The 25,241-nt window shown below is 45.7% G+C and overlaps 1 protein-coding gene across 17 annotated transcripts in view; it reads right to left on the bottom strand.

The window, feature by feature from the left end:
- Positions 1–25,241, bottom strand: part of FAM120A (family with sequence similarity 120 member A) — an 88,362-nt gene that overhangs the window by 44,345 nt on the left and 18,776 nt on the right. For 7 of the 17 annotated variants that reach the window (XM_068112955.2, XM_068112961.2, XM_068112966.2 and 4 more), the window contains exons 8-11: positions 19,497–19,695; positions 13,448–13,526; positions 13,071–13,292; positions 1,102–1,294 (exon numbers count right to left, since the gene is read on the bottom strand). In XM_068112955.2, coding sequence (XP_067969056.1) covers positions 1,102–1,294; positions 13,071–13,292; positions 13,448–13,526; positions 19,497–19,695 — 693 coding nt within the window. The remainder of the gene's footprint in view (positions 1–1,101; positions 1,295–13,070; positions 13,293–13,447; positions 13,527–19,496; positions 19,696–25,241) is intronic. The other 10 variants (XM_078776162.1, XM_078776157.1, XM_078776161.1 and 7 more) reach the window with 3 other exon arrangements.

Consider the following 25,241-nt stretch of genomic DNA (forward strand, 5'->3'; position numbering starts at 1 on the left):
AATACTGCTCTCCCCTCTGGGCTGGTGCTCCTGCCTCACACTTAGCTCGGCTTCACGCTGTTGAAACCAAAGTTTTCAGAATCATTGGAATCTCCCGGGATGAAGCTGACTCTTGAGGGCTTTTCACTTGCTCGCCGCAGGCAGGTTGGTGATCTTCCTGTCTTCCACCGACTTCTCTCCACCCGAGCTCCTCCAGCTCTATCTGTGCTCTGTCCCCCAAATATTCCTACAAGTCTCACAAGATCTGCCAGCAACCCTCTTCTGGTGAAATTGCCAAAATCAAGACTCTCTGCTCACCTTCACTCCTTCATTCCTCTTTACTCCCGCCACTGGAACAAACTCATTCACTCTCTTCAATCCCACTCCTCCCTCCAGGTCTTTAAAAAAGCTGTTCACCACCATCTCTACTTAATCGAGACTCATATACAAGCTAACACATAGGACGTGTAATAAAGTGAGCGGGAGACAGGAGGAAGAGAGAGGGAAGCACAACAGTCGGGTACAGGGACATCAGGAGATCTGTGGAAGAGAGAGGATTCGAGTGGGGTACACAGCATAAACAAGAGGGACATTACAGGGGATGTCAGAAAAGAAAACAGGGAATTTGAGGGAGGTGGGTTTGAGTGGAGTAATGGGAGTATAAAACATAAAGGTTTTGGATGGGGGAAGATATGAGATGGTCCTTGCAACTACAGGGTCTGTGCAATTGGTCTGTGCAACAGTGCAATTGGTTGTTAGATCCAGTGATAACCCTCTCCCTTCCACAAATCTCCTGATGTCACTGTTCCCTACTGTTGTGCTTCCCTCTCTCTCTCTCTCCCCTTCATTACAAGTTATATGTGTTCAGTCTGAAACAAGCCTCGACTTGGTATACAACAAAAATAAATGTCATGGCTAAGAAAGCTACAGGACCTATTTTTCTGCCTTGAGAGACCCCAGCATTGGTTGTTTCCCATGTGGAAACCTCCCTGTTGTGCTGTACAACCTGATATATTGGATATAAAAAAATACAAATCCATGGGAAAACAGATGGTCCAACACCAAGATTAATACACTTATCAGCAACAATCTGTTGGCTAACACATTTAAAGGCATGCTCACACAAACGCAATTCCACACACGTACGCTCAAGAACAGCCCCTGGCGGGATGTGACGCATGGCACGTTTCCTCAATTCTCCAAGGCTGAAAAGTATACCATAGGTGTACTGGCGTGCTGAGCGGTACAGCAAGCAAGCTGGAGGAAGCTCTGGATTTCCCTCATCCTCAATGGTTACAGACAGCTTCAATTCACCCTGCAGTGGCAAACAAAAGAAGCAATCAAGCAAGATTACATCAAGAGAATGCAACGGAGGAAACACATTGTTCACAAAAATTTTCCACGAAATGAAAGCTTTGTGGTAACCAATTTATTGAGTTTCATGGAGCAATAGTTAGAAAACAGTGGAGACGTTTACATTATTACTTGATGTGAATTTGAAAATAAGATGAGGAAAGGTGGGAAGGAGGAGGTGAAGGAAAGGGGATTTGAAGGGGGGAGAGGTAATAAAAATAAAGAAAAGGGAAATGAGAATTTTCATATCCAAGCTCATCCCCAACTCATCCAATAACTCCGTGAAAAATTGGCAAAACACCCCCAAACTCAATCTTGTTCTGTAACTTATCATAGTCAAGCCATGTACCAAGGTTCAGATGAATAGGTTAAACGGTATGGAAAAAAGTCTTGAAAACCACAGGTGTGAAGGACAGGTAGACAGACAGACAGAGCAAACCTATCAGGTGAAACCCATAGGGGACTAATAAACCGGAGTGGATGGCAATCTGCCAGGACGAGAGGGTAGTGGGGAGGATTGAATAATCTTATCGTCGAAGTTTGTCAATTTTACTTGGTGTTGGCTTCTTTCATGCGACAAACCTCCAATGTGATGTGGTTGCAATGCAAGACAACAACAACATGCATTTTAAGGCCATTTTCCCTGCAAGAGCGGTGGTTAGCCTTGCGGGCCCCATGACAATCTTCTTCATTTTGCCCTATTTTCTGCATCTCCCCTTGTTAACCCCCTTGCCCGCATTTCTTCTTCCACCATCTTTAGCCAAGTCTTTCTCGGTCTTCCCCGTCCTCTACTTCCTTCTACATTCATTTCCATCACTCTTCTCAACCAGTCACTTTAATCCTTCCTCAACACATGACCAAATCATCTCAACCAGTTTCTCTTCACAGCATCCATCACAGGCTCTATTCCCATCATTTTTCGCAATTCATCATTTGTCTTCCTCTCTCTCAACGATACTCCACACATCCACCGAACCATTCGCATTTCCACCCTTTCCAGCCTTCGTTGCTGCTCTATGTTCATTACCCATGTCTCGCTCCCATAAATCACAACACTTCTCACACATGCAGCATACACCTTTCCCTTCAGCTTCAACAACACTCCCCTCCTCGTCAGCACGCCACTCAGTTCCCGAAACTTCTGCCATGGAAGGTTGCAATGGAAGGATCAAATGATATGGTAGTAGGTTCCGTTTCATCACACAATAAAGTAATGGCTTTATTGTATAACAAGCTACTTGTATAACAAGTAATGACAACATTTTTTTTTAATGCAAAAGGATGTATGGATGTTACTCCAAAAGGTATGTAAACAAGGTAGGAATGATCACAAGAAATTATCATGTGAAACCATCCCTTCATCTTTCGTTGAATAACGGTTGTTCCAAGAAAAGAATGTGTGTATGTGCGTGTGTGTTTGTGTGCATGTACGCTTGTGTGAGGGTGTGGGGATTGAAGGCTTGGGGGAGGATAGAGGACTTGAGGTTTGGGGAGAGTTGAGGACTTGGGAGTTGGGGGGGGGGGAGAGGAGTTGAGGACTTCGGTTGGGGTGGGGTGTTGACTTAATCGGCAACATCTTTAGAAAGCATAGAGATATACAATATTAAATTCAAATATTTAACTATTCTTTGCATAATATTGCTTAAGTCACATTTTACATAATGTGGAATTTCCATGGGTACCTGCTCATTATTATAATACAGACATTTAATAAATTATTTATTTTGATCCATTGATAATTGACATTAAGATAATAAGTTGATAATTGATCCGGTGTGTACCCCGGTTTAGAATAGGTACACCGTATCCCTGCGTGTCATAAGAGGAGACTAAAAGGGTTGGCGTCAGGAAGGGCATCCGGCCATAAAAACATTGCCTCAAAAAGAGAACCATAACAATTACAATTACATATGGGCAGGGTAAAGCCCGAAGTACCCCGTGGGGGACCCCACTCCCTCTCGTCAAAACTCAAGGTGGGGAACCCGATCAAAGCAAGGGTGGAAATCACTCCATTTATGAGACGAAACGTCTCATGTCTGAGGTTTGGGACATGGAATGTAGGGACAATGACAGGGAGATCAGGAGAAGTGGTGGAAGTATTGGTCAGAAGAAGAGTGGACATATGTTGTGTGCAGGAGACGAGATGGAAGGGAAGTGGTGTGAGGGTAGGCAGGGACAGAAATACAAGTTTGTGTGGCAAAGGTGCCCAGAAGGCGTGAATGGTGTTGGTGTCCTGTTTTCTGAGGAGTTTGTAGACAGTGTGGTGAGTGTGACTAGAGTGAGTGAAAGGTTGATGATGGTGAAAATGATGATTGGAAAGCTCTTGGTGAACTTCATCTCGGGATATGCTCCGCAGGTTGGTCGGAGCGATGAAGAGAAGGACAAGTTTTGGTGTGCGATAGAGAAGCTGAGGGAAAACGTGAAAGATGAGGAAGTTGTTGTGGTAGGAGACCTAAATGGACATGTGGGAAGGAGTATGGACGGTTTTAAGGGAGTTCATGGGGGTTACGGATATGGTGTGAGAAATGGAGAAGGTGAAAGGATTTTGGAGTTTGCTGATGGAGCTGATTTGTTGATTTGTAATACTCAGTTCCAGAAAAAGGATAATAAGCTTGTTACATACACGTCAGGTGGGTCGACGACAACCGTTGATTACCTGCTGGTGCGTAGGCGAGATAGGGGGCACGTCCGGGACACAAAGGTGATCCCGGGGGAGGAGGCTGTTTCACAGCACCACTTGGTTGTCTGCGACATAAGAGTGAAAGGTGCGAGGAGAGCTCGGCGGGTGAAGTACCAACCGAGAATGAAGGTGTGGAGGTTGAAAGAGGTGACAGTGAGGGAGGCATTAAAAGAGTGGTCGAGTATGGTAGAGGATGATGTGGTTGAGCTTGAACGTGGTTGGATGTCAATGAAAGGTAGTCTGTTGGGAGCCGTTGGTGAGGTAAGTGGATGGACAAAAGGACCACCGAGGCACTCGGAAACATGGTGGTGGGATGATGAAGTTGGAAAGAAGATTGACGAGAAGAGGAAGAAGTTCAAGGAGTGGCAGAAGTGCGAAGGGTATGGGGGCAGAAAAGGCAGAGCATGAAAGTGATAAGGCAGCCAAGAAGGCTGCAAAGAAAGAGGTAGCAAAGGCGCAGGAGGCATGCAGGAAAATGTTCGGAGAACGCTTGGATTTGGAAGAGGGTCAGAGAGCGGTATTCAGGATTGCAAAGCAGATAGCGAAAGAGAGGTGTGATGTGATGGGGGTGAGTTGCTTGAAGGATGAAGTGGGACAAATCGTTGTGGACCCAGATGGAATTAAAGGAAGATGGAAGAGATATATGGAAATACTGTTGAATGCAGAGAATGAATGGGATGGCAACATAGAGAGTAACCTTGTTTTAGGACCGGCAGAGAAGATAACCGAGAAGGAAGTTGAGGAAGCGATTTTATTTATTTATTTATTTTGCAGACAAGATCGAGGCTCGTGAAAGAGCGAACATTAATCACACAGAAAGACAAACAGACACATACAACAAATAACATCGGGAGCAGTAGACAAGATGGGGAGAGAGGGGGAAGGACACAAACAAAACATTTGAGAGCAGGGACCGAGAGACATGGAGACATCGAGAGATCTGTGGGAGGGAGAGGGCTTTGGGGGGGAGGCATGTGAAGGGGGGGGGTGGGGAGGGGGTGGGAGAGGTATAAACATATGTACACTGCCAGGACTTCCAGGAAGGAAGTTGGAATTTCAAACAAGGTGGATCTGGGGTGAATTAGTGGGGGTTGAAAAGATCAAGGTTTTGGATGGGGGAAGATAAGAGATGGTGGTGAACAGCTGTTTTAAAGACCTGGAGGGAGGAGTGGGATTGAAGGGAGTGTGGGAGTTTGTTCCAGAGGCGGGAGAAAAGAGGAATGAAAGAGTGAAGGTGAGCAGAGAGCCGAGATTTCGGCAGTTTAACCATCAGAGGGTTGCTGGCAGATCTTGTGCGACCTGTAGGAATATTTGGGGGACAGAGCACAGAGAGAGCTGGGGGAGCAAGGCCGGAGAGGAGTCGGTAGAAGACAGAAAGACCACCTACCTGCCTGCAGTGAGTGAGTGAAAGGCCCTCAGAGATAGCTTCATCGCGGGAGATTCCAATGATTTTGAAAGCTTTGGATTCAACAGCGTGAAGCCGAGCCAGGTGTGAGGCAGGAGCACCAGCCCATAGGGGAGAACAGTATTCCATTGAGCTGCGGATGAATGCCTTGTATGTGGTGAGGAGCTCAGGTGCGCCGAGGAAGGACTTCGCACAACGGAGGATGCCCAGTCGGCGACTGGCTTTGGAGGCCAGCTTGGAAATGTGGTTTTCCCAAGAAAGATCATGACAGATAGTGAGACCCAAAAGCTTGAGCGACAGAACTTCTTGGAGAGGATTGTTGAGAAAGTAGATGGGAGGGTTGTCCAGTCGATCTTTTCGGAGAGACATAGTAAGAGAGTGAGATTTGTCAGGATTGAAAGACATGTTCCACTTGTTTGACCAGTCTGTGATTTTGTCCAGGTCTTCAGAGAGAGAGGAGGCTGCAGACTGCCGATCTGAGGGAAGAGGAATGGAGCGGCAGAGAGTGGAGTCATCAGCAAAGAGATAGAGAGGATTTTCCAGAGAGTTGGAGAGATCATTGATAAAGACCAGAAAAAGCACAGGGCCCAGCACACTGCCTTGGGGAACTCCAGCCTGAACAGGAAGGGGAGATGAGAGAAATCCATTCAGGGCCACACGTTGACTACGACCAGAGAGGAAGTCCGCAAGCCATGCATGGAGATTTCCATGGATACCATAGGAGGAGAGTTTGGTGAGCAGAGCTGGGTGCCAGACCGTATCGAAGGCACGTGATATGTCAAGGGAGACAGCTCTGATTTCCTGTTTGGCATTGAGGACCTCCATCCATTGTTGAGACAGCAGAAGCAGCATGTCCAGAGTAGAGTGACCTGGTCTGAAACCAAATTGATGATCAGAGATCAAGCCATTGGAGAAGAGGAAAGATTTCATATCCGAAGCAATGATGGATTCCATGACTTTGCTGATAATTGGGAGCAGGCTGATTGGTCTGTAGTTGCAAGGATCTGTTTTTGCACCTTTTTTGTGTAAAGCGGTAATGTTAGCTGATTTCCAGGATGCTGGCAGATGACCTTGAGCAAAAGATAGGGTGAAAAGAACAGAGAGAGGGTGAGACAGAGCGGCAGAGCAGGATTTTAGGACCCGTGGGCTGATGCCGTCTGGTCCAGTTGCAGAATCAGAGTCGAGGTTTGACAAAAACTCCTCCACCTTGTCAGGAGAGAAGGACACAGATTCCAGGAGCAGTTGGGTTCGACTGGGAAAGGTGGGAACAGAGAGAGATGGGTTTGGGACTAAGGATTTTGAGGCAAACACAGAGTTGAGGCATTCGGCTTTGTCACGTGCGATGTCAACTGTGTGGCCATTTGATGTAAGGGAGGGGATGGAGGGGGAACAAACACCAGAAACGGATTTGACCAGACGCCACCAGGATTTGGAGGAAGGAGACAGGTTTGAGAGTTCATTCTTGAGTGAGGAGAGATAGTGCTTCCTGGCACTCCTGAGGGTAGACACACACTTGTTCCGAGCTTGGTGGAAGGAACTGAGATTGCCTTCAGTTGGATTAGCCTTCCAAGAGGCAAAGGCAAGTTGTTTCAGGGCAACTGCCTCACCACAAGATTCAGTGTACCATGGACGGGAGGAAGGGTAAGACAACTGAAGGCGAGATGGGATAAATCTGTGCATGAGAGAGATCAGTTTGCTTTGGAAGAATTCCCAGGAAGAATTGATGTCAGAGGCAGTGGAGATGGGAGACCAATCCAGACGATTGATGGCTGCTTGAAGACCATCCCAGTCGGCCTGAGTGAAATGCCAGACTCGTCGACGCTGAGGAGGCTCTCTGAGAATGGCCAGAGAGATGTCCACTTTGACAAGCACATGATCAGAAGAACCGATTGGAGCAGAAGAAGAGCAGCAGACATTAGCAGGGAAGTTTGTCATAACCAAGTCTGGAAGAGAAGATACTCCATTGGCTGAGATCCGGGTCGGGAAATTGACAGATTGTGTCAATCCCAGTGAGTCACAGAAGTCCTTTGCTGAGGTGCCATGACTGGTGAGAGAGGAACCCACACCCAACCAGGTGGCATGATGACAGTTGAAGTCACCACATATGAGGAAGAGAGAGTTGGGATGAGTGGATAGAAGTTGGTCCATGTTGTCAGACAGTGAAATGTAGATGGAGTCATCACTGTTTGGGGGACGGTACAGAACACATATGAACAAAAGGTGGGAGCGGAGAGGAAGCCGTAGCCAGAGGTACTCCTGGGGGTGAGGAGGAAAGAGGGCAGTGCAAGGAGAGTGAGGAAGAGAGTTTTTGATAAAGATAGTCACCCCACCACCAGGCCGAGGCTCAGGTCTATCATACCGGAGGAGGGAGTAACCAGGAAGAGATATTAAGGAATCAGAGACATCTTGAAGGAGGAAAGTCTCTGTTAAGCAGATCAAGTCTGGATTGTCAGAAGCAACCTGTATGGAGAGATGTCAGGTTTGAGCGAAGGCCCCGGATGTTTGAGGTCCATACCGTTAATGAAGAGAGGGGGGGAGCATCGGGTACAGGACAGGGAAGGGGAGGAGTAGGGTAAGATGAAGGATGAGAGGGGGAGGTAGGGAGAACAGTTGATAGTGTGTCAGATATTGCAGAAGAGTTCCAAGATAGGGAAGGTTGAGGAGGATGAAAGGTTTGATGGTGAAGGGATGAGGCACAGTGAGGGGTTGTTTGAGGGGGGGCAGAGGAAAGTAGAAGGTTTGGGGGGGTGGAGGTATGAGATAGAAGGGAGACGAAGTGGGGAGGAGGCAGCTTGGAGGAGGAGGGGGGAGGAGGGAGAATTGGAGAGGAATGGTATGGGGGGAGAATTGAATGGGAGGGGTTGGGGGGGAGTTTTGAAGGGGAGGAGTGAGGGGGGAGTTTAGGAGGGGAGGGGCAAGGGGGGAGTTTTGGAGGGAAGGGGCAAGGAGGAAGTTTAGGAGTGTTGGGGCAAGGGGGGGGATTTGGAGGGGAGGGGCAAGGGGGGAGTTTAGGAGGGGAAGGGCAAGGGGGGAGTTCAGGAGTGGAGGGGCAAGGGGGGAGTTTAGGAGGCGATAAAAGCAATGAAGCGATAAAAGCAAGCGATAAAAGCAAACGATAAAAGCAATGCATGGCTTGCGGACTTCCTCTCTGGTCGTAGTAAACGTGTGGCCCTGAATGGATTTCTCTCATCTCCCCTTCCTGTTCAGGCTGGAGTTCCCCAAGGCAGTGTTCTGGGCCCTGTGCTTTTTCTGGTCTTTATCAATGATCTCTCCGACTCTCTGGAAAATCCTCTCTATCTCTTTGCTGATGACTCCACTCTCTGCCGCTCCATTCCTCTTCCCTCAGATCGGCAGTCTGCAGCCTCCTCACTCTCTGAAGACTTGGACAAAATCACAGACTGGTCAGACAAGTGGAACATGTCTTTCAATCCTGACAAATCTCACACTCTTACAATGTCTCTCCGAAAAGATCGACTGGACAACCCTCCCATCCACTTTCTCAACAATCCTCTCCAAGAAGTTCTGTCGCTCAAGCCTTTGGGTCTCACTATCTGCCATGATCTTTCTTGGGAAAACCACATTTCCAAGCTGGCCTCCAAAGCCAGTCGCCGACTGGGCATCCTCCGTCGTGCAAAGTCCTTCCTCGGCACACCTGAGCTCCTCACCACATACAAGGCTTTCATCCGCAGCTCAATGGAATACTGTTCTCCTCTATGGGCCGGTGCTCCTGCCTCACACCTAGCTCGGCTTCACGCTGTTGAAACCAAAGCTTTCAGAATTATTGGAATCTCCCGCGATGAAGCTATCTCTGAGGGCCTTTCACTCACTCACCGCAGGCAGGTAGGTGGTCTTTCTGTCTTCTACCAACTCCTCTCCGGCCTTGCACCCCCAGCTCTCTCTGTGCTCTGTCCCCCAAATATTCCTACAGGTCGCACAAGATCTGCCAGCAACCCTCTGATGGTTAAACTGCCGAAATCTCGGCTCTCTGCTCACCTTCACTCTTTCATTCCTCTTTTCTCCCGCCTCTGGAACAAACTCCCTCACTCCCTTCAATCCCACTCGTCCCTCCAGGTCTTTAAAACAGCTGTTCACCACCATCTCTTATCTTCCCCCATCCAAAACCTTGATCTTTTCTACCCCCGCTAATTCACCCCAGATCCACCTTGTTTGAAATTCCAACTTCTTTCCTGGAAGTCCTGGCAATGTCCATATGTTTTATACCTCTCCCACCCCCCCCCCCCCCCACTTCCCGTGCCCCCCCCCCAAAGCCCTCTCCCTCTCACAGATCTCTCGATGTCTCTCAAATGTTGTGTTTGTGTCCTTCCCCCTCTTTCCCCATCTTGTCTACCGCTCCCGATGTTATATGTTTTATGTGTCGGTTTGTCTTTCTGTGTGATTAATGTTCGCTCTTTCACGAGCCTCGATCTTGTATACAAAAAAACAAAAACAAAAAGTAGAAAAGCGGGAGGGCCTTGGTTGTTTGTTTCTTGGGTTTGTTGATCTGGAGAAAGCATTCGATGGGGTTCCGCGTGAAGTAGTGACATGGGCATTGAGGAAGTTAGGAGTGGAGGAATGGTTGATCAAGAGTCGTGATGGCAATGTACAAAAGAGCACGCACAGCTGTAAAGACGAAGGACGGGAACAGAGGTGAGTTTGAGGTGAAGGTGGGAGTGCAACAGGGGTCGGTACTAAGTCCACTACTATTTGTAGCTGTGATGGAGGTGCTGGCTCGGAACGTAAAGGAGGGTTTACCGTGGGAGTTGTTGTATGCAGATGATCTGGTGTTGATTGCAGAAAGTATGGATGGACTGAAGGAGAAGATGAACAAGTGGAAGGAATGTATGGAGACAAAAGGTCTGAAAGTGAATATCGGAAAAACGAAGGTGATGTTAAGTGGTAAAGCATGTGGTGAGGTGGAAAGAACTGGGAAGTGGCCGTGTTCTGTGTGCAGGAAGGGTTCTGGAGTGAATTCCATTCAATGTACAGGGTCCGGCTGGGAGGTGTGACGATTTTCAGAAAACTCGTACAGTTTTTTTCGTCGAATTTCAATTTTTATTTTTTTTAAAGACTACATATATAATGCCATTTAATACACTGTAACAAAGACATTTTAAAAATGTAATTCATGTTTGAATTGGGTGTAACAATGCAAGTGGGAGGTCTGGCGCATGCGTGATGGCTGTTGGTTACTCGTTGTTAGGCACCATTTCAATAGCCATGGAGCTGTGGACGATTGAACATCGCGTCTTTGTTGTTGAGACGTTTATTCAAACGGGTAGTTCGGTGGTGCTTACACAGCGCAGATTTCGTACTCACTTCAATGTTGGTCGACGTGGCGCCGTTCCGTCTCGAAACACAATATTGAAGTGGGTAAAAAAACTTCAGGACAACTGGATCTGTGAGGCCGGGAGCAGCTCGGGAAGGTGATCGAACCGTTAGGACCCCGGAAAACATCGAAAGGGTTCGACAAGCTGTGGAGGCCAGCCCCCGTCGGTCAGCGGTACGGCACGCTCGTGCTCTACGGCCTTATTTTTTCAAGGAAGGCGGACGCACTGTGACAGTCAACTCACAACGTTATGTTACGATGTTGCGCGAGTTCTTACTGCCTGAATTGAGACGACGTCGCATTGACCTCCCTACAGTTTGGTTTCAGCAAGATGGGGCTACTTGCCATACCTCAAGAGAATCAATGGCCTTATTAAAAGAACATTTTCCAGGGCACCTCATTTCAATCCGTGGGGATGTGGAGTGGCCCCCTCGATCGCCCGATCTTTCACCCTGTGACTATTTTTTATGGGGTTACCTGAAAGCTAAGGTTTACATTGAAAAACCACGCACTCTTGAGACCCTTTCAGATGCCATCACCAGAGAAATTCGAGCTATTCCACTTGCCATGGTTGAAAGGTCTATGGACAACTTTTCCGCGCGTCTGCAAGAATGCTTGGACAAGAACGGCCGCCATTTAGATGACGTCATTTTCAAACATGAATTACATTTTTAAAATGTCTTTGTTACAGTGTATTACATGCCATTATATATGTAGTCTTTAAAAAAAAAAAAATTGAAATTCGACTAAAAATAACTGTGTACGAGTTTTCTGAAAATCGTCACACCTCCCTGACGGACCCTGTACAATGTGCGCTGAGTGGGTTCATCAAAAATGTAGTGGTCTGAGAGGGTCATTAACCAGTGTGGCAGCTACATTCAAGTGTAAGGTGTGCACAGAGGGAGCTGCAAATGGAGGAAATGTTGAGTTGGATCTTGGAGACGGTGTGAAGCTGGAAGGTGTGAAAACATTTTGTTACCTAGGAGACATGCTGAATAGAGAAGGTGGATCAGACTTGGCAACGGTTGCTCGAGTGAGATGTGCATGGAAGAAGTTTCGGGAACTGAGTGGCGTGCTGACGAGGAGGGGAGTGTCGTTGAAGCTGAAGGGAAAGGTGTATGCTGCATGTGTGAGAAGTGTTATGATTTATGGGAGCGAGACATGGGTAATGAACGTAGAGTAGCAACGAAGGCTGGAAAGGGTGGAAATGCGAATGGTTCGGTGGATGTGTGGAGTATCGTTGAGAAAGGAAGACAAATGATGAATTGCGAAAGATGATGGGAATAGAGCCTGTGATGGATGCTGTGAAGAGAAACAGGTTGAGATGGTTTGGTCATGTGTTGGGGAAGGCTGAAAGTGACTGGTTGAGAAGAGTGATGGAAATGAATGTAGAAGGAAGTCGAGGACGGGGAAGACCGAGAAAGACTTGGCTGAAGATGGTCGAAGAAGAAATGCGGGCAAGGGGGTTAACAAGGGGAGATGCAGAAAATAGGGCAAAATGGAGAAGATTGTCATGGGGACCGCAAGGCTAACCCCCGCTCTTGCAGGGAAAATGGCCTTAAAATGCCTGTTGTTGTTGTTGTTGATAATTGACATTAAGCTCATACTTTTGATGACTTAAAAGCTAGAAAAATTATTTCAAGAAAAACTAACTTGCAAGGATGGGGCTGGGGTAGCAGGGATGAGAAGGTTCAAGCTGCGTTCACATGCAGTACATGTGGATATGGTATAATGGAAGGTGCAGTACATGTGGATATGGTATAATCACGATTAATGGTTTTCAATGTCTGTGTTCACGCATGTCCAGACGCAGATACGGATACAGATACGATTATTCCGAAAAGTTGTTTTTTTTCTCTCCTTGTTCAGTTGAGGGAATTTTGGACAGTAAGCCTATTGCCTTTTCATGGGTAGCACGATTGTGCCCATCTCATGTTGCACTGAAGGCATGAACCGCACTACTTGATGGGTAAAATGCACACTGGACCAGAAAGGGGAAGGCAGATAATCCATATCCTGAAGAACAATAGTGAGCCACCTGGGTTTTGTGACATGGTGATCCTCTACAGTGGAACTCAGTTTCCAGATGCTTGAAATCCAAAACTTTGTAACTGCTGCCTTCAATTGGTTTTGCAACCACAACATCTGGGAAGCCAGTCCAGTGTCCCCGTCATGAGGTCACCATCATACCAGAGTTAAATGAATAACAAATTCCGAGTATTAAATGCAAAATAACAGCTCTACCTTGGAATCATTTATTCATAGAGAGCAGAGCAATGAAAGAAAGTTGAAAGAAAAGAAAATGTGTAATTTTATGCTCAGCATACCGTGGTAAGAACTTGATATACATGTGGGTGCATGAGGCCGTTTCGATGCCGAAACTCTGCCACACGAATTACTTCAACCGCAATTTGAGGTCGTGGCGGTGTTGTTAAATCCATGTGGTTCCGCGTTGGTGTTGACATTAGGGACGGGATGCCAGGGTGAGAAGGGAGCTGTCCTCTGCGATTTTCCAAATCATTGCGGCACTGCAAGTACAGGACCGATGCCTCAGCAGTCAGCCATAAAAAATACAAATAAAATGAAAACATACATTGGCTGACATTTGCAAAAAATAAAAATAAAAACTCACAGCAAAGTCATATTTTAATGTTATAACAAAAAATACACATCAAAAGGTAAATTTCAGAGGAACTTTAAGCACCTGTGCACCATTTGCCAGCTCCACATGCTTCTCTGGCCACCCAGGTTGCCTCTCCCCATGGTGCACTTCACTGACATGACTGCCGTAACATAAAGGGGCAATATAGCTTCAGAAAGAGCATTTAACACTTCATAGTCAAGTGGGAAAATAAGGCCTAAGACGAAGACAATAAGTGAGAGAAGACAATAATAAACATCCTTTTGCCAAACTTGTACAGCCGGTCAACCACAAAAGCCTCTGGCACCAATCACGTTTGTCGCCCCTTTTCAGGCTTTCCTTACAAATACGGATGTAGACTGGTGAGCAAGGCTCCATGTGAAGAACACCACCTAAAAAGTGATTGCTACTGTGGGTCTACTGCAATAAAATGTCGAAGTATCATGTTAGTTTTTGTGACGATAGGATAAGACAGTCAGGAAAATAGTTCTCGCAATAATGGCACATACTTTATAGGTAACATTTTGTTTCATTTACTTTGTGAAACTTTTGTTCAATGAAGTGAAACACGAGTAATAAAAGCATTCTTACTGATACTTGTGCAGTTTTAGGTGTTCATTCCTCCTCTGCATTGCAATTGTAAAAATAGAATTTTACCTGCGACATGTCGCAGGTCTACAAGAGCTTTGCGTTGCTGCTATTGTTGTTGCTGCTGCTGCTGCTGTTGGGGTTGTTGTTGTGGGTCGATTTTTGAAATGCCCACCCATTGGTCGGGCACAGCTGCCGGAACACACCCACATCTGTCGCTTGACTCCACCCATTATATGCCGAAATGAAATGATATAGCCGCCATCTTGTTTCCTGATGGGCCAAGTAAATTGGGCACTGTCTGGCTTTGTCGAGTCAGATTTCCAATGACTGTTTGGTTCGAGTGTTAAGATTATTAGGAAGGTTTCATCAAGCCTGTACGCACCTCCCTAAAACAGTGTTATGTAATTTTTGAATGGGACCATATGCGCGTTTCCCACTCGGTCCATTTAAAGCCATTTCTGTCACGCTTAATGACAAAGTCCCGTACCTCAGATGACCACGTACAGGTTTTCAGTAACAAAGGTTTAGTACCAAAGAGAGAGTGGAAGGGTGGAAACTTGCTAACTGAATACACCTCCAACATTCTTGAGGCCTGAGCCTAGATCTACTCTCATCTCTATACCCCACAGAGGATAATACCATAATTTTCCCTGCCGCTCCTGTTGGGAGTGGGTATACTAGTTGCCTGAAACCAGACCCAGCTGGCCGTCAGATTCGTAATTCATATTGAACCAAACCGTGGAGACCCTCGGAGATTAATTGTATAATACCTTCAGCAGCAAGTATGAGGAATTTGAGTGGGCAGAGGCGAAAAAATATATATTTTGTGTCGCAGGTTGTGACCACAGTGCGGTCATGTTATTTATATGTTTGGGCGATGCGTGCGCTGATGAAAATGGCTCATCATTCAGCCAAATTTGTTCGGTATTGCTCGGCTAGCTTCCCCTTTTTGAAGTGCTTTTAATCACCAGTTCCACAATTCATAAAAGATTCCTCTTTGAAGCACATTATAATCATATATTTTTTAAATGTCACACCCAAAAATGTATATACAAACATACTTTGGTAATATTTGCATGGTTTTACTGTGAATAGCACCTCAAGCTTTTCTGTAGCAACTCGGGGAATAACAACACAATGAGGGAGAATTGCTTTGCAATACATGTCCCCTACCGGTCCCAATGAATGCTCTTGGTCCAAGCACTCAGCAATTGTGAGCGATATACAGCTGGCCAAATTCTTCTCGGTATGAAAAGCTACAGAATAAGTTGCAGTTTCTGTAACTTATCATAATAAAGCCAGGAAGCAAGTTTCAGTTCAATAAGTTAAAGGGTAACGAGAAAAATTCGAGAAAACTGCCCCATGCATAATATGTGATATTTTCCAAGTCCATAAAGGCCATAACTCTGTGAAAAATTGGCAAAACACCCCCAAAATCAATCTTGTTCTGTAACTTATCATAGTAAAACCATGTACCAAGGTTCAGCTGAATAGGTTAAAGGAAATGGAAAAACAAGTCTGGAAAACCACAGGTGTGATGGACAGGTGGACAGACAGACTGAGAGCAAACCTAGTCCCCTCAGGTGCAACCCGTAGTGGACTAATAAACTGGAGTGTATGGCAATCTGCCAGGACGAGAGGGTAGTGGGGAGGATTGTATAATCTTATCGTCGAAGTTTGTCAATTTTACTTGGCGTTGGCTTCTTTCATGCGACAAACCTCCATTGTGATGTGGTTGCAATGGAAGGATCAAATGACATGGTCGTACGTTCCGTTTCATCGCACAAAAAAGTAATGGCTTTGATGAGCTTCAGGATCTTTATAATGTCCTCAGAATTGTATTTATTTTAATCTGATATAACAATTCGAGCTCTCTCATTCCATCTAATTGTTTCCCTCGCAAGGGTTACCGCCACAGAGTTAACTTACAAGGCTCGTCCTGGCACCTTTCTCCCATTGATGATGTATAACTAGCGAGAGTATCCATAATCATACTTCTCTCAAGTTGGCATGACATTTGATGAACTTTTTCCCATCCTGAGGACTGTAAATAAATGATAACGTTGTGCAACAATGGGGTGGAGGAGGATTCTTTATGGCACTAATAAGCACAAATCAATTTAAACTGGTAATTTTTACTCATCAAACAGCTAATTGTGGCACTGGTGAGAGAACACTAAATAAATGGGGAAGCACAGCTTCGAAAGAAGCCTTATATAACCACGCAAGGCAACGTATTTTGACACATCATTCACTCACATCATCACTCAAGGTGACGCTGTGCCAAACATGCTAATTACAATCTCGACTTGCAATATCCGTGCTGACGAATACACACCTAAAGCCATTTGATAGCTCAATCGATAAGCTTTTATCACGCTCATTTTGCAAGACTATAATCAAAAGTTGCACAAACCACGTGACAATTGGATGTGCAAAGCTTGCATCAGTCCATATGACTATTCTTGTCATATTATCACCAACACCATTACACTTCGATATTTTATAGTAAAGTTACACTCCAAATACCAAAAAAACCACAAGTATTTGATGCTCTTTGGAGTTGCTTCTGCAAAGGATACAAGACTGGATGAACTTGAATGGCATTCGGTAGAGCGCATACAGTGCATTCAGAAAGTATTCAGACCCCTTCACTTTTTTCACATTTTGTTATGTTGCAGCCTTATGCTGAAATCGTTTAAATTCATTTTTTCCCTCATCAATCTACACTCAATACCGCATACTGACAAAGAGAAAACAGGATTTTAGAAAGTTTTGCAAATTTATTAAAAAGAAAAAACTGAAATATCACATTTACATAAGTATTCATACCCTTTGCTATGACACTTGAAATTTAGCTCAGGTGCCTCCCATTTCTCTTGATCATCTTTGAGATGTTTCTACACCTTGATTGGAGTCCACCTGCGGTAAATTTAATTGATCGGACATGATTTGGAAAGGCACACACCTGTCTAAATAAGGTCTCACAGCTGACAATGCATATCAGAGCAAAAACCAAGCCATGAGGTCGAAGGAACTGCCTGCAGAGCTCAGACAGGATTGTGTCGAGGCACAGATCTGGGGAAGGCGACAAAAAAAATTCTGCTGCATTGAAGGTTCCCAAGAGCACAGTGGCCTCCATAATTCTTAAATGGAAGAAGTTTGGAACAACCAGGACTCTTCCTAGAGCTGGCTGCCCGGCCAAACTGAGCAATGAAAGACACATGAAAGCCCACAGAATCTTGTTTCTCACAGTCTGAGAGTCCTTTAGATGCTTTTTTGCAAACTCCAAGCGGGCTTTCATGTGTCTTTCACTGAGGAGAGGCTTCCGTCTGGCCACTCTGCCATAAAGCCCAGATCGGTGGAGTGTTGCAGTGATGGTTGTCCTTCTGAAAGTTTCTCCCATCTCCACACAGGATCTCTGGAGCTCAGCCAGAGTGACCATCGGGTTCTTGTCCACCTCTCTTACCAAGGCCCTTCTCCCCCGATTGCTCAGTTTGGCCGGGCGGCCAGCTCTCGGAAGAGTCCTGGTTGTTCCAAACTTCTTCCATTTAAGAATTATGGAGGCCACTGTGCTCTTTGGAACCTTCAATGCAGCAGGATTATTTTTGTAGGCTTCCCCAGATCTGTGCCTCGACACAATCCTGTCTCTGAGCTCTGCAGGCAGTTCCTTCGACCTCATGGTTTGGTTTTTGCTCTGATATGCATTGTCAGCTGTGACACCTTATATAGACAGGTGTGTGCCTTTCCAAATCATGTCCAATCCATTGAATTTACCACAGGTGGACTCCAATCAAGGTGTAGAAACATCTCAAAGATGATCACAAGAAATGGGAGGCACCTGAGCTAAATTTCAAGTGTCATAGCAAAGGGTCTGAATACTTATGTAAATGTGATATTTCAGTTTTTTCTTTTTAATAAATTTGCAAAACTTTCTAAAATCCTGTTTTATCTTTGTCATTATGGGGTATTGAGTGTAGATTGATGAGGGAAAACATGAATTTAAACGATTTCAGCATAAGGCTGCAACATAACAAAATGTGAAAAAAGTGAAGGGGTCTGAATACTTTCTGAATGCAGTGTACCTGCGCCAGGTTGAACAGTTTACGTTTTGTATCCCACTGATAGGCCAGATCTGGATATGAACCTGAACCAAAGTCGAATCAGATTGTTCTTAATACCTAACAAACTCATCTACCAAGTCTTGCCATAACTCATCCACAACTTTTTGAGATATAATGCTATACTGGTTTATCGTTTTTGTCCCCATCTCTCAATGGTGAAGAATCACTTGGAGATTACAAAAACTCGTATCCGGATCCAGATCTTCACCAAAATCGAATCAATCAGTCTTTGTCACACACACAGTCTGTCTGCCAAATTTCGTCCGAATCCATCACAACTTTTTGAGACATCCGGCTCACAGACAGACAGGGGTGAAGAAAAGTAACCTCCGTCCACCTTTGGTGGAGGAGGTAATTACACACAAGCCTTTCGACTTTAGCATGACAGCAGGATAAAAAGGGATTTTTCATAATTCACAGCTTTGCTTAAATCGCCTTCAAAATGCCAAGTTAGATATCAATTTAAATCAACGTGTTGGGTTATAAACGCAGAAAGGATTACTTTCATACAATCCATGTTGAAGTCCAAACAACAAAACAAGTAGCTATGGAACATTTTTCACAGAGTTGAACTTTCTTCCGGAGGTGGTTCAATCGCACGCTTCCCTCCAGGGCTTCAAGCGGGAGGTATATCACCATCTCGTCAACCTCTGTCCATAATCACCTCCCCCCCCCCCCCCCCCACCCCCTCAATTACCCCTCCCAAACTCAATGATCATGCTTTCAGGTTAGTGTGTCCTCTTCCCTACTTCCTCTCTCCCCTAAACCCAACCGTCATATTTACAGGTTGCAGTGTGTGTGTCACCTCCATAATCTCTATCTCTCTCCTCTCTCTCATCAGCTATAGAGCAGTATACAACAAACCACTAAAAATAAATGGCATCTTCAGTTTTTTAACGGATCGGGGGTTGAACAAAATTGTAGAATGACGCATATACGCTTTTTAAGTTTTACAGGCCGGAGGCTCGTGGTGGAGCTGCAGCACAAATCACACACAAGCATGCGGACAAATACATGAAACAATACCAGACTTTAATTCGGTCAAACACAGCGGCTGACCTTGTGGGAGGTGAAGTATTAATCAACCGGGATACTCTGGGTACCTGCAGGGCCATCTTTGTGAACTCGCCACTCTCCACAGTCACCGGCATTTAGGGAAGAAATTCACCCTCCCTAGGGAGTTGCCAACCCAAGACTTTGTCTGTGCTCTATCCTCTAATATGCTGTTTATCCTTTCAATGCTTCATTAATGCTTATAATAATTTATGAAAACAACAGCTCGCCCCAGTTAGTGTAATTGTGTGCTCGGCTTACGTTGTGTTGCAGATAGATAAACAAGATCAGTCCTTGCATTGATGCCTTTCTTTACACGTTGGTGCTTTTATAGGGTACATTACTTTTCCGCAACGTGCTCCTCTTCTACCGCTGTATCGCCATTATCCGACGATGACGACGACGTTGTGTTTGGAGAAGGACCAGACTGGGTAGAAGGAGGATCCTCACCCATGTTCGGCACACCTGAAGGAGACTGAGACTGGCCAGGGGGGGCAGACGGAGCGATAGGCGAGGAGCGCTCATACAGTGGGGTGTGCTTCCCTGGGTACAAAGGAAGTGGAAGAGACAATCAAGATAGTTGCCACTCGTCAAAACGAGTGATGTCCTTTGGACCATTCATAAAATCGGCATTAACTTCTTTTTTAATAAATAAAATAAAGAAAGTGGCGTTAATATAGACCAAATCTGTGCAATGCCCCAAAATGATAAACAATCTGTCCATGCAGCACCGATATGGAAGAGCAGTGACAGATGCTTTCTTGATGCCTTGAAGCCATTTTGCAGATGCTTCTTCGAGCAACAGGAAGGAATGCAAAGTAAAAATATGCAAAGCAGCAGGAATGCAAAGCAAAACCAGTACGATGCAAAAGAAAGGCACCAAGTAAACGGACAAAGAAATGAACATATGGTTTTGTGGGGATTATGTTTTCATCCTTGATGTGATAAACACACATGGTTCATCCATTCAGCACCTTAAAGAACATAAAAAACGCATTCGTATCGTCTACTACTGTGAGGTTTACATGTTTAAATACCTGTTACTGTCATTGGTCATTTCAATTGCAGTATTTTAAAAGGAGCTTTCAGCATCAAGGCTGATGGAAAAACTTGTACACACATCACATGCAAAACAAATGCATTGAGGATACTTCAGTGGAGTTTTACAATGATTCTAAATTTTGTTTTAGTTTCGAGTCACAGCTTTTTACATTGTGTTGAGATTAGCAGTTATATGCGTTGACTAAATGATGCATCACCAGTTAAAATAGATGTGATTGTCGATTCACATCACTGTGCCTTGGGCTGTTTGGCATTCTCATTTGAACACAAAGCTCCATTGCACCATGTATTGTGTTCAAATCCCATGCATCGTGTTCGGATCCCATGCATCGTATTGGAATCCCATGCATCGTGTTCGGATCCCATGCATCGTGTTCGGATCCCATGCATCGTGTTCGGATCCCATGCATCGTGTTCGGATCCCAGGCATCGTGTTCGGATCCCAGGCATCGTGTTCTGATCCCATGCATCGTGTTCGGATCCCAGGCATCGTGTTCGGATCCCAGGCATCGTGTTCTGATCCCATGCATCGTGTTCGGATCCCATGCATCGTGTTCGGATCCCATGCATCGTGCTCGGACCCCGGGCATCGTGCTCGGACCCCGGGCATCGTGCTCGGACCCCGGGCATCGTGCTCGGACCCCGGGCATCGTGCTCGGACCCCGGGCATCGTGCTCGGACCCCGGGCATCGTGCTCGGACCCCGGGCATCGTGCTCGGACCCCGTGCATCGTGCTCGGACCCCGTGCATCGTGCTCGGACCCCGTGCATCGTGCTCGGATCCCGTGCATCGTGCTCGGATCCCGTGCATCGTGTTCGGATCCCGTGCATCGTGTTCGGCTCCCGTGCATCGTGTTCGGATCCCGTGCATCGTGTTCGGATCCCGTGCATCGTGTTCGGCTCCCGTGCATCGTGTTCGGATCCCGTGCATCGTGTTCGGATCCCGTGCATCGTGTTCGGATCCCGTGCATCGTGTTCGGATCCCGTGCATCGTGTTCGGATCCCGTGCATCGTGTTCGGATCCCGTGCATCGTGTTCGGATCCCGTGCATCGTGTTCGGATCCCGTGCATCGTGTTCGGATCCCGTGCATCGTGTTCGGATCCCGTGCATCGTGTTCGGATCCCGTGCATCGTGTTCGGATCCCGTGCATCGTGTTCGGATCCCGTGCTTCGTGTTCGGATCCCGTGCTTCGTGTTCGGATCCCGTGCTTCGTGTTCGGATCCCGTGCATCGTGTTCGGATCCCGTGCATCGTGTTCGGATCCCGTGCATCGTGTTCGGATCCCGTGCATCGTGTTCGGATCCCGTGCTTCGTGTTCGGATCCCGTGCATCGTGTTCGGATCTCGGGCATCGTGTTCGGATCCCGTGCGTGCATCGTGTTCGGATCCCGTGCATCGTGTTCGGATCCCGGGCATCGTGTTCGGATCCCGGGCATCGTGTTCGGATCCCGGGCATCGTGTTCGGATCCCGGGCATCGTGTTCGGATCCAGTCCATCGTGTTCGGATCCCGGGCATCGTTTTCGGATCCCGGGCATCGTGTTCGGATCCCGTCCATCGTGTTCGGATCCCGTCCATCGTGTTCGGATCCCGTCCATCGTGTTCGGATCCGGTGCATCGTGTTCGGATCCCGTGCATCGTGTTCGGATCCCGTGCATCGTGTTCGGATCCCGTGCATCGTGTTCGGATCCCGTGCATCGTGTTCGGATCCCGTGCATCGTGTTCGGATCCCATGCATAGTGTTCGGATCCCATGCATAATGTTCTGATCCCATGCATAGTGTTCGGATCCCATGCATAGCGTTCGGATCCCATGCATCGCGTTCAAATCCCATGCATCGTGTTCACTGCTCATCTCCACTCATTTGTTCCTCCCGTCTCCCGACTGGAACCAAAATTCTCTTCAAACTCATTCCTCGCTCTGGGTTTTCAAAACAGCTGTCCGCCACCCTCTCATATTGTCCCCGATCCAAAACCATAATCTTTTCTATCCTAGTTAACACACCTCCCCTCACCCCCACCCCACCGCAGTCCCTCCTCCTTCCAAACTTCCAGTAATCCCTCCTGACAGTTTCCTTCTGTATCCATCTTGTCCACCCAATGCATCCTCCTGCCCCCTGCCCCTGCTCCCCCTCCCTCCTCTCTCCTGCCCCCTCCTCCCCACCCCCCATTCCTTCCCATACCCTCGTTTATATATTGGTCTTTTATATATATAATATATATTTATATATATAAGTCTGCTTATATATTGGCTTTCAGCTCTGTTGTTGGTGTTTCCCCCATCCTCCTCTCTTTTTCTGTTCCTTTTGTCCTGTTGCATACTGATCCATTCAGTATACTAGTACTAGCTCTTCCAAGAGCCTCGACAATGTATACAAAAAGTCCCATGTATTCTGTCCAAATCGCATGAATTTTGATAAAATCCCATGTATTGTGTTTAAAAATCCCATGTATTGTGTTGATATACCTACATGGTAAATACCCTAATACGTATTTCATTTGACATCTCTGTCCTTCTCCAGTCCGATACATGTACAGGACGACCACAAAAAAAAATGGTACCAACCCTACTTCTAATCCTCCATACTAATGAGATCCTCTTACATTTTGCAGGTGCACAAAGTGGAGTATGTGTATAGCCCGCAGATTTAGATTTATTCAACATGGTGGACAAAATAATAATAATAATAATAATAAAAATAATAATAATAATAATAATAATAATAATAATAATAAAAACTACAGGAGTTTAAATCGGCCTTCCTTTACATTGTATGTAGAGAAAACCTAATAATCGTTTTCAGTTGAAATCTAAATGAAAACGAAATCCTTTAAAGGTCCCATGTAATTCAAAAGTTTCTGGTTATTTATATATTAACTTGACCTTCCTCGTGAAGAAATCACCCATGTTTCTTTTTTTAAATCAACAATGGGATAATTAGACCAATATTTTGAACATTTGTAGTGTTTTTCACAACTTGCTATGCCCCGCCCCTCAAAAAAGTGGAGTTCAGCGAACCGCAGGTCACGTGACCGGTGACCTCATCTCCAGAACGAAGTCCATGCCATCTCGATTCGCTATGCTTCGGCCCGCGATCCGTTCTGTGTGATTTGTACGTACTCTACTTTCGATTTGCTTGATATTGATCTGGGGTATGCTGAGACACATGTGTGTCACGCCTCGCCTCGTTGATAAGCCCGCAAGGTCGCTCCGTGGAGGAGCCCGCACATATTCAACTATGGGTGAATTAAATAATTAACAACTCAAGGTCTGAGGTAACTCGGCTAAACATTATCCGATTTGCACCAAATAAAGTTTATGAATGGTTTCACAGACCCCTACTTCTCACTAAAAGTGGAAACAGAATGTAAATTGGAGTTAAAATAAGTGTTTGATTTGTATCAAGCAAATACACGTGGAGCATGCTTGCGAGCGATCTGCGTTCTGGAGGTGACGTCACATGGATTACGTCATCGGCTTTGAGGTATGGGACAGAATTTTGAGGGGCGTTCCCAAGTGGTTCGGTTTTCTTTCATTTTTAATGTTTCAGAGTGAATATAACAAAAAATCAATGCCATATTTGAATTCACCATAAAAACTCATTTGGATGACATCAAATGCATTTTGAGTGAGATTCCGTGTCTGTGGACCTTTAAGAAGACGTAAACTTAGTTCAGGGTTAGCTGCTTAGGCACAACGTCTACAGAGGAAGGCCACAATGTGCATATGATCTCAAAACAGCAATAACTGCGAAAATCCATTCAACCACTGCAGCCGAATGAGGGAGTGTAATAAACATTTTTGCCCGTCGAATCCAAGTGTGAAAGCAGCATAGAGACCGACATCTGGAGCATGTGATCTAACCTCAATCAAATCAATGACATTAAAGATATCCATCTGAAACTTTCCATAGTGATCATGAATCACATGAATCAAATGTGTTTCAAAGAATTTGTCATTTAAAATAAAAAGAAAGGAGGTTTATTAAATTGTATGGGCACAGTTTTTGTGATTTTTGTGATTTAGCCGGTTTAGGATCCTAGGATCCTGGGTTCGAATCTCGGTCGATCGCTGAATTAACACCAGGGGGGTTGACTCAGCCTGTCATCCTTCCGAGGTCGGCTAATTGAGTACCAGTTCACTGGTAATTCCCTGTTTGTCGTTAAAAGCGGCAAAAAGGGTTGGCGTCAGGAAGGGCATTCGGCCGTAAAACATTGCTTCAAAAAGGGGACCAAAAAACAACAACAACCACGGTTCCCGAAAAAGGCCAACCCCTGCTTTGCAGGGAAAAATGGCCTCTAAAGGTGGTTTACAGTGTTTTTGTGGTCACCCTGTACAATTTAACACATGATCAAATGAAAGGCCAAATACTGTAATGGAATCATCGGAAGGAACCAGAAGAGGCAAAGAACAAAGATAGAGTCATCAGGAAGAGCCTGAATAGGATTCAGGTTTCAGCTGCTGCTCCTCTACCATTAAACCTCGTCCAGGCACCAGAAAAACAGTACAGAATAATAACAATAAATAAACAAGGACGGCACTCGGTAGAGCGCAAACCTCCGCCAGGCTGTACAGTTTACGTTTTGTATCCCACTGATGGGCCGGATCTGGACCTAAACCAAAATTGAATCGCCGTTGTTTTGTCACAACCCGATCAACAACTTGAAATATCGTGTTATATATCATTTTTAGCCCTAAAACTCAATGGCGAAGAATCACTTTAAAATGATAGTATCCGGATCCAGATCTTCACCAAAATCTATTCATTTAGTCCATGTCGCACACCCAGCCTGTCCACCAAATTTCGGCCAAATCTGTCCATAACTTTTTGAGATATGCTGTTAACAGGCAAACAAAAACAGCCAGACAGACAGACAGACAGACAGGGGTGAAAACATAACCTCCATCCACTCTCGGTGGCAGCGGTATATAAATACTCGTATATATCCCTAATAATAATTTTCAAGAAGCATATAAACTGTCAATGCAAACTCAGCACAAGCCCCAACATAAACAACGCCACCCGCTCCC

This window comes from Myxine glutinosa, chromosome 4 (assembly GCF_964187855.1).
Source record: "Myxine glutinosa chromosome 4, kmMyxGlut1.1, whole genome shotgun sequence".
Classification (NCBI taxonomy): Eukaryota; Metazoa; Chordata; class Myxini; order Myxiniformes; family Myxinidae; genus Myxine; species Myxine glutinosa.